This window comes from Aplysia californica, unplaced genomic scaffold, assembly GCF_000002075.1.
Source record: "Aplysia californica isolate F4 #8 unplaced genomic scaffold, AplCal3.0 scaffold00073, whole genome shotgun sequence".
NCBI classification, from domain to species: domain Eukaryota; kingdom Metazoa; phylum Mollusca; class Gastropoda; order Aplysiida; family Aplysiidae; genus Aplysia; species Aplysia californica.
The window spans coordinates 405,508-415,898 of record NW_004797343.1 but is presented as its reverse complement, the minus strand read 5'-3'; the positions used below and the strand labels follow the sequence as shown (position 1 = coordinate 415,898).

The window sequence follows — 10,391 nt, the reverse complement described above, 5'->3', positions numbered from 1 at the left end:
AGAGAGAGAGAGAGAGAGAGAGAGAGAGAGAGAGAGAGAGAGAGAGAGAGAAAATGGTGAAATGGTATAGGTTTAACGCCCCTATCAACACTATTAGGTTATTTAAGAGGCTCGGCCTCCGAGTTTAACGTTCGTCTTCGAAAGGACCGAGCCAAGTGGGAAGATCGTGTAAAGTGCCTTTCCCAAGGACACAACGTCGGGTCGAGCTGACGCTCGAACCCCCGACCCGCAATCTCACGATTACGAGTCCGCCTGCCTAACCACTAGGCCACAGACGCCACCAGAGATTTCAATTTTCTTTTTTCCTCCGATCAGAAAATCAAAGCTCCTGCCTTTACTCTATGTAGATATCTAGATCTAGGCCTGGAGGTGAGAGGGTATGTTTCCACACGAGAAGTGTTCCAGAAAAAAAAAAATTATGCAGAAATGACAGTGAGAACACAGCTCAAACACGCGTACACTGATGCTGTTTGAAAATGTCATCATCAGGGGGAACAACTGTTTTAATTACTGGTATTGGTACATCGTGTACATAATAACTTGTCTCCTTTCTTTTGCTTAGCCTTAGTCACGTTCAACGAGAGGTCGGATCCAACGAGGACAACAAGCCGGTCCCGGCAACCTCGTTGAATGCGACACCCACTGCATTTCCTAATACGGGGTGCCCACTACGGATGGGATCGGCCGATCGGGCCGATCGCCCGATTCGATCAAAAACAAACGTGTTTGTTTTCAGTTTCAGGCGATCAAGTCGGGCGATCGGCCCGATCCAGCTGTAGTGGGCACCCCGTATAAGAAATCAGTGAAAAGTCCGCTTGGCTGTTTCAACACACTCTACACGACACGCCCCGACAAAAGACGTGTCAGTTGGAAAGCCATTCGCTCAATTTTAGCCGTGCCAGGTCGTGACTCATGAGCCATAGCCCCCGCTGGAGCTTTAAAAAATTCTAATTTTGAGTTCGGATTTAAATTCTAATGTCATATTCGTGATCAGCGCCTCAAAATTAGCAAAGTCTACGCGCAAACCACCTGGTTTAAAAGCATACATATAACAATTTTCTAATTTTCCTTAAAAAACCCATTCATTTCTTATTCCCGCCTCGGCTCTGACTGCGGCGCATAATGTGTTCCGCGCAATTGAGCGATCGGCACAATCAGATTGCCCTACCCGTTTTAACGATCGTATAATTGCGCGGCAATCTAAGATTGCGCTGTGCGTTTTAACAATCGTATAGTTGCGCGGATATCCGTAGTTTGCGTTAATATTTTTTATTTTTGAAAAGCTCACAAGAATGATACAATGCCAGGTATCAAACTCAAAGTTCACAAAGTGCGTTTAATTTATTTCATATTTTTAAAATATATTTTTTATTTATTTCCATCTTTATTCTTTTACCCACATCAAGGAACATTCATATGACTTTCAAAAGTGTAAAAAAAAAAAAAGAAGAAAATTTAAATTTAAAATAACATATGAAACTGAAGAGCCCACAAGAATGATACAATGCCAGTTATCAAATTCAAAATTCACAAAGTACATTTAATTAATCTTATATTTTAAAAATTATGTTTTCAATTCACTTCCAATTTTATTCTTTTACTCGAATCAAGGAACAACCACGTATATTTTCAAAAGTGTAAAAACATGAAAATTAAAATATAAATTAAAATATAAAACTGAAGAGCTTACAAGAATGATACAATTATACGATCGTTGAAATAAGCAGCACAATCTTAACATTGCCAAGTAATCTTAAGATAGCTGCGCAATTATACGATCGTTAAAACGTGCAGCGCAATCTTGCACCGATCGGTAAATAGCGATGTATAATTGCGCGGCAATCTTAAGATAGCGCTGCGCGTTTTAACGATCGATTGTATCGCTCTTGCGAGCGCTTCAGTTTCATACGGTAATTTTAATTTTCATTGTAGATTCATATTTTTAACACGTTTGAAAATAGATGTGAATGCTTCTTGATGTGAGTAAAAGAATAAAAAAGGAAGTGATTTTTTAAAGATTATTTCAAATATATAAAATACTAGCTGGGCTCCCTTTCGATGAAAGGAATGATCGGTGCATCACATCAACTGAAAGTCATCGGCCTACTATTTACACTCTACTGGAATAGAGCAATAAATCTTGAGAGAAAAACGACACTCGTGTTTCCAAGTTGCCGAATATATAGATCATGTATAGATTGATTCTCTATTCAGCTTTCGTGGTTGTACCGAAGATAGTAAATAACAAGATGGGCCACTCAGCCAAAAAAGTGTCCGCAGGAAGTGCGCTCTTTGCTTCAGATAGCGCTGCAGTCTGTTTTGAAGCTCTCTTTCGTTTTCCCAGAAGAAGAATAGGAATAGCACCTCCTTGCGTGCGCAGATCACAGAATTCTACACTTATAGAACGGGAACTTTACCACGTGACCTGTGAGGAATTGAAGACCGAAATCAATGGCGTCTTGAGTGCACGATTTATCGTTTTCGGAAGTAACCCTATAGCTTTTAAAGCAAGAGCGGCTTTTACAAAAGAGTGAAAAGCATTTACTGTCCAGTTTGTAATTTTGAGTTACAGAATTCACTGTGCAACTAGAGATTGGAATTAAGGATTTAAATTAGAAACCATTGACTGGGATTTTTTTTAAAATATAGGGCTAGTATTTATTAAAGAATTTTCTTTAAAGAAATTTCTAGAATAATACTGTACCTATAGATGTGTACAAATGTTTGAAAAAAATACTCATCGGTTAAGATGAATTTTGATATAGATCTAAGTCATTGTGTAAAAGTAGGAGAATCTAGATCTAGGTGTTCCGATAGTTCAGTAGCCTAGATTATTTGATAATAAGTTGCGCATCAAATTTTTGACCGCATGCTACGGTAGTAGAGATAGCGTATTATTTTCATCCGAAACATTAATTTCCGCATCCATACACCTTTTTGGGCCTTTATAAGCACATGTTACTTACTTGTTACATCTTACTTTAATTATGTTACTTTCGTAATTGTTTTTGAAAGCATTTTCAATTCCTTTCACTTTCACTTCCCACACGCGGGCACATATAATTATGATTATAATTTAATAATCCAAATCTGACGAATGTATTATTAAATAGCGTATAATGCTGAGTTAGCCAATGCATTGCAATGCGCGCTATTATCAATTATTGAATTGTAACAAGACTTCAATTTGATCCGTAACAAGAGACCACTTATTTTTTCTTATTCGTGTTCAAAAATATGTGTTTGTTTACTGTGTGCAGGGATTACAGGGGGACAAGCCCATCCCCTCGACATGTGATCCAGGGTATGGGGATACATTTTTCTCAAAATGCACACAGCTCTGAAATCCTTGACCAGTGATCACTCGCCATGGAACTCTTTCTGTTGTGACTGTAGACACAAGTTTCTTCATTATCACATCTGAATGAGCCTATCATTCATGCATTAGAAATCACACTCCCAACACACAGAAATGACTTTGAACATATGTTCAGAAAACATATGCCAGTTCCACTCTTGTTTACTTTGTTTTGCATTATTGGCTTTTATGTGTAAACCAATATTTTGAGGCCTTTTCTGCATTTTTGTGTTTTTGGCAGCATGTACAATAGGCCTATGTATTTTATGTGCAACCGACACATTCTCCAATCTCTTGTATTTGTTAGACTCGCACGTGCTTTAAACAAAGCATGTTGTTGTACACACTACTGATGCAAACACAGAGATAAATTCTTAAAGTAAGAAATAATACATTTCCTCAATATAAGCTCAATTTATTTATCTCTTTCTAGAATCTAGTAAATTGGAGAAAAGGCTTATATTGTTCTTTTTTGCTTGCTTTGGATGGCCTTAAGTTTAATGACAACATTATTGTAATGAGCATGTCACTGTTAGCGTCCCTTTATCGTAGATCTAGTACTAATCAAGACTATATCTAGATATTTTGTCAACATAATTAATGTTCATAATTAGTGTTATTATCAAGTGTATTGTGATTGTGAAGATCTTTAGTAGATTTTAAAAAACAACAAACCAACAATACAAATACAAAAACATTGTTACATTGCCAATTATGACATATTGTTGGCAATAAAAATGTACTAGACTATTTCACAATATTTCCTCTTCGAAGAAAGTTTTAAAATACTGATGTAAGGTGTCTTCCAAGCCCTACCACTAGCATCAGCGTGCATAGCAACCCGAAGCCTCGCTGTGCGGCACAGCCAAAGGTGCCCTCAACTGGCTGCCATGTTTTAGTTTCAATTCCTCACAGCGAATCGGCGATCGCGAAGAGGGAGTTCCGCTACTATAAGTGTAGAATAAGAATTCTGTGGCGCAGATCGACTCCTGTTCATCAGCAGTTCGGGTTCGTTCAGTGCGGAGTTTTAGTTTTTTTGTTTTTTTAATGACCTCTCGCCTTTCATTCTAAAGTCAAATTAAACGAAGAAAACAATCACCCTTTCCTCCGGAAGAGGTTTTTTTGTCAGCGTAACCATTTTAAAAAAGCGTTCTTCCGAAATTCATTCAAAAACTTGCTAGTTTCACTTTGATTTTTTAAAAACTCAAGTAGGATAATATTCTTCCCATCTCTGTATTATTTCTTTCTCTTCGTGTAGAGCTGCTCCACTAGTATCGTTGATGACAGTGGTGGGTACATAGGGTTTGTCTCTCACTCTCATTGTCTTCACCTTCTTGTAGAACTCTCTTTGTGAGGTCTTGCAGGTTTCACTTAGTTTTTTGCCATACTGGGGCCATGACTTTTCTTTTGATGTTATAACGACTTTCTTGTTGTGTCTTCTTGCAAGTCTATATTTAATGTAGTCCTCTTCGGGGTTTTTTACTTGACCCATACATTATACAGTCTCTTTTTTTCCTAGATAGCTTCCTTAACTTCTTCGTTCCACCAGGCTGTTGCTTTTCTGTGTTTTCCTCTTGTTTTCTTGATACCACAGACTTTTTTCACTGTGTTCAGGAGAGTTGTTTTGAAGGCACAGATATATTATTAAATAGTAATGTAGAGTTGATAGAGCGTAGTTTTTCATTTAGCCTTTTTTCTGATCTAAGCCTGCACCTGATCATCTCCAAGTTTGTGCATATTTAGTCTCTCTTGCTGTCTTTTATAGTTTTTCGGTTTTCTTTCTTTCTTGGTGGTCAACGTCTTTCAGAAATGAAGTCTGTATTCGATATTTCCTTTGCTTTGCCAGGATGTATGATGAAACCCATACCGTGTTCAGCTCTTTGTTCTTTTCTTACCCCACTCCAAATGAGGACAAAGTTAGAGTGGATCTCTTTTGTACCTGTCCCTTTTTTTCCTGATGTCTGTAATGCCCATGATGGAGATCTTGTTCTGGGTGAACTCCACTATCTCAGGTTCTTTGTTTGTCAAGCAGCAAATGTTCCAAAAACTCTATGAGAAAAGAAATATTATTTAAAGATTACAGGGATGGAGGGATTTGATTTTTGATTTATTTTTTTTTAAGGAAAAAGAAAAACAAACAAATCATTTCATGACTTTCCTTACAAAATCTTTTAAATTGGTGCATTTAAAATTTATAGGTGGTTTTTATAAAAAGTCATTTCTGTTTTCAAAAATAAGTTTCTTCTTTGTGAATTTTAAGTCAAACAAATTCATTTTAAATGAATTATATCTGTTCCAAATTACAACGTTCTAGTAAAAATTTTGAACGAGATAGTTAGAAAATAAATGGTGTGGTTATTTTTTAATCACCCTGGACAATTGGCGTTACGTACAAGACCTCCATTTGTGTGGGGCATGCAGGTTTTCCTTTTTCTCAACCAAAGTCTTACACTGGTCACATGGTACTTAATGGGGCAGCTAAGTGTAAAATCATTCACATTGCCCTACAAGCACCAAAATTGGCATGCATATATTACTTTTGGGCTGCTGTTTCATAAAAAAGAACGTTTATCGCGTAAAAATCCAATATGGCGGCCATTTTCCAAGATGGCGGCCATTTGCGGGCTCTTTGGTATTTAATAATATATGTGTGCCTCTGTGGTTCATTCACATTGTGATACAAGCACAAACATTGGCATGCACATTACTTTTGGGTTATTTCATAAAAGATTGCCAGCCACGTGAAAATCTAAAATGGTGGCCATTTTCCAAGATGGTGGCCATTCGCAGACTCTCTGGCGCATCTATGATTCTTCTTATCCTGGAGTCACTTTCCTAAGCAAGTACCTACTGATGTATGTGATAACATTTACTGTCACCTTTAACAGTTTCCTTTACCAGAATCAAAAGGGCTTGATTTATTTGTATCCAACCTTAAATGCAAGGTAGAGTTTTTGATTTTTTAATTTTTATATATATTTTTTTTAAATTTTTAGGGGGGGGGTGTTTTTGCTTTATTTTTTCATTTCGAGTTACTTCAAGCAACAAATATTGTCTTTTAAGAGGAGTAATGCGGGATGAAGTTGGTTAAATACAGTGCTTGTAAATTGCAGATGACTTGCTTCTATTTATATTAATTTAAGAAACTGTCCAACCTATCTGTGAAAAGAGATGTGGCCATGTGCTCAGACATAAACGGGGGCTCTCGTGGCCTAAAGGTTAAGGTGTTGGCCTCTCACTCAAAAGGTCCCGGGTTCGAATCCGGGTAGCAACCGAAAAATTTTCTTCTCTAAATTTGTCTCCTTTCACCTCCTTTCCTGCTCTCTAGCAATGTTCTGTTGTCTGCGTTCAATTCCATTTTCTGCCTCCTCCCCCTCACCTCCTTTGCCCCCTCCTCTGGGCTCCTGACTCTTTCTGCCGCCTTTCTACTGCTACTCCTTGGCTTCTCCTTACTGCTGTCTTTCTGCCACACCCCTGATCTTCTGGTAGGAAAGATCTACACCTAGCCTTCTCGCACGTTAAAGATCCGTTGGTGGTCTAAAATCGATAAGAGTAGGCTTCGGCCGCCACCCGGGCAAAAATTCAAAATTTCCTACCAACTGAAAATATTAAGTGTGTCCCGTGCGCTCATATGACCTATGCAGTTGCGAGCGCCGTAAAACACTTTACAAAAACAACAAAAAAAGACATAAACGTTTACTTGACAAGGGAATGCTGTCCCAGCAACGTCTATGTGACTCAGAACTTGAGCTACAAAAGCTGCAAAAAACAGTATCTTTCAAGTCATAGTATATTATTTTTTTGGTGTACGCACGCATCCACTTCATCAGTTCTACAGTAGGCCTATTGGTACGATAGACAACCCAAGCAACAAGATGGCTTCCAACAAAAACAAAAGGAAATGCCTCTCACTCGAATTAAAGACCGAGATAATCAACGAAGTTGACAAGAAAAGGAAGACTAATCTAAAGCTCAAATTCTATTGATATGGAATGGAGGAACTCATGTCGGTGTTAAGAAATATTTCGGTAATTCGCCTTTGCATTCCTATAGCGGGAACTTGCCTACAGACAGATTTTTATACTGGAACCAAAAGTCCCTCAATAGCAATATTCTACTGTAATGAGTAGATCTAAGGATCTAAGTTCTCTTCGTTCAAAAATTAAACACCGTCATACTGCAGGCCTCGCGAAACATGTACATCCAGCTGTATGCTCTTTCCCAGATTGGTGGTTGGTGCGTTTGACTGTAAATCACTTTCTTTTTCCCCACCCAGGTGATCCATTCCAAAGAGTTCAAGGACTGTCGAGGATTCGAGGGCAAAAAAGTGATGGTCGTGGGGATCGGGAACTCAGGTGGGGACTGTGCTTCTGAACTGGCCAAATACTCATGGGTGAGTTGTTGTGTCCAATCAGGGACCGGATTATTCATTGATAGGACTATGTTTTGTTTCCAATCAAAAACCACGTTATTTATGGGCTGTTCAAATATAATCTTACACCTTTTGGAGGACTCCCACCCCCTTCTAACACTTTTCTTACATTGCCCCCCCCCCCCCCCCCCCCACCCCAATCCCGTAAAATTACATTGTTGGCTTATAATAATATGCCATTTTTGCCCAAATCTGTGTTACAATCATTGTTTCTATACACTTTATTAAAAACATTAATACGCACATATACAAGCACATAATTGTTTTAAATCTCAGTTCTACATTCACAAAAAATAACGGAGTAAATCATTCAAGCAAAACATTGTTTACACTCATTCTTTCTAATATTATAAGGAAAAAATTGGGACTTTTGTCAATTTAAAAAATGCCTTAATTACAAATAAAGCAAATTACAGTGGAATTCTTCCTTCTCTTCTTTCTCTTCTTCCTTCCCCTACAATTTTCCTCCGTCCTGTGTAAAGCCCTGTACCTCTTCGATGCTGCAATACTTGGAACATATTTGCCTCATCCCTTGTGGCCTCTGCACACTCTTCTTTGGCCTATGCAGCCTTTCTTTACCAAGGCCACCCTTTTTGTCCTTGCTATTTTTTTCACCTCCCAAACGTGCAATATTACATTGGTTCAAGACCCCTCCCCCGTTCTTACACTTTCTTTTTAAAAGAGCCAAACACCCCCCCCCCCCCCCCCTTTCCAGGTGTAAGATTATATTTGAACAGCCCCTTATGGATATTTTTCTTTGTCCGATCAGAGATCTAGCAATGTAAACGAGACTGTACAGCTTGCAGCGCTGTCCGAGACAACCAGTGCTTCACGCAGCGTAAGCGAAGAGAGCTGTTCTATTTATAGCCTGCGCCGGTAAACATACTCGGGTTAGGCCCGTTATTGTTCTAGACTGTGTAAACGAAACCAAGTTGGTAGTGCACTCTGAGGTTCAATTTTTTTATTAAACAAAAAGGGGGGGGGCTGATAATTTTTAAAAAAAGGGGGGGGGGGGGAGCACACTTACCAGGTAGTAATAAAAGGGGGGGAAAGGACTTCCTTAACGAGCGATCACTCCAACAACACAATAAAGAAGAGACCTAGATTTAACCCTTACCCTAGATCTACCCCTAGATTTACCCCTACTCTATCTTATAGTGGTTGCTCGTTACTGGGAGGGGGGGGGGCATTTGCCGATTAATAATAGAAGCAGTTCACATACATTTTGGAGGGTTGCGAAAGAGTACTTGTGCTGATTATTTTTTACACTTGCTTAATGCGAGGAATAGTATAATATAAATCAATTACAAAGAGAGATATAGATGTAATTTTAAATTTTCTTTTCGCAAGTTTTTATAGAGATCCAAGAGAGGGCCTGGTTATAGTTATAGGCTATTTGCTCCTTATCTTTTTGCTCCGGCTTTCTCGGGCGAAAAATTAATAAGAAGAGGAGGGGGGGTTGGGGGGCTTATTTGGAACCTCAGAGTAAACCCCTCGATTTGACAGACTATTTAGGAAGGACGTATGAGCAAGGAGAATTAGAGAAAAGTGGAAAAATAAAGATAAAAAGGAATAAATAAAGAAATAAAGAGAGAGAGAGGGGGGGGGGCTATAATAACAACGATGACGACAACAACACCAGGAGAAAGAGCAGCAACAACAGCAGCAGCACCAATATAGAGAAAGGGGGAGGGAAACAACAACAATAATGATTATGAACAGCCATAACAACATTAAAATTCTAGACAATTCTGGCAGATCAAGTACAAGTAGCTTCATAAATTATTCAAAAACAACAACGAAGAAAACGAGAAAAAGAGAACGAGAGAGAGAACAATGGAGAGAGAAAGAAAAAGTAAGAGGGATTTATATACAACTCACCACGTATATTTCCAGATGCAAGTGTACTGCTAAATCCAATTTGCTTTGTTTTACAAATGTTGAAATATTCCCGCATTCCTCTGCTTGTTTTGGTGAACTTGTGGAAAGCCCTTCACTTTGTAATGAAGTCTGACATTTGTATACAAAAAGAAGTGCCAAAGAATCTAAATCTTGATCTAGATCTTGACCGGGAGATGAGCACTGAATTAGATTTCTAGATAGATCTAAACCAAAGACTCTATCTCCACATGCGAGGAAGCCTAGATCCAAAACCTAGATTTACAATAGATCTATCTATATCTAGAATCTAGATCTGTATCTATATATAGATCTAGATCTATTTAAAACACAAATTACAATACACACTCTCATTGGACTCTACTTACAGTTTGCGTTCTTAGAATCAGCCGTGTTTGTTTGAGAGTTTACCAGCGCAGTTCCTGTTGTCACGGGATTGGTCAGATTCGTAGTCTGGCCCAAGCTGTACTGCCTCGTTAACATTGCTAGGTTATTTTACTATTACTATCACATTATTATTATTATCATTACTATTATTATTATAATCCAATCAAAGACCCCCATCAATAGGAAAGTTGTTGCGGGTCGGATAAAAAGACCGTGTAGGATAATGCATGTGTAGGATAATGCATGTGTAAAATAATGCATGTGTAAAATAATGCATGTGTAAAATAATGCATGTGTAAAATAATGCATGTGTAA

At 38.3% G+C, this 10,391-nt stretch overlaps 1 protein-coding gene across 1 annotated transcript in view; it reads left to right on the top strand.

The window, feature by feature from the left end:
* The window catches only part of LOC101845306 (flavin-containing monooxygenase 5), a gene marked incomplete at its 3' end in the record, with an annotated part of 54,904 nt that overhangs the window by 21,954 nt on the left and 22,559 nt on the right, over positions 1 to 10,391 (top strand). The window contains 1 exon segment of the mRNA XM_013080062.1: positions 7,635 to 7,751. Within this exon segment, the coding sequence (XP_012935516.1) occupies positions 7,635 to 7,751 (117 nt within the window).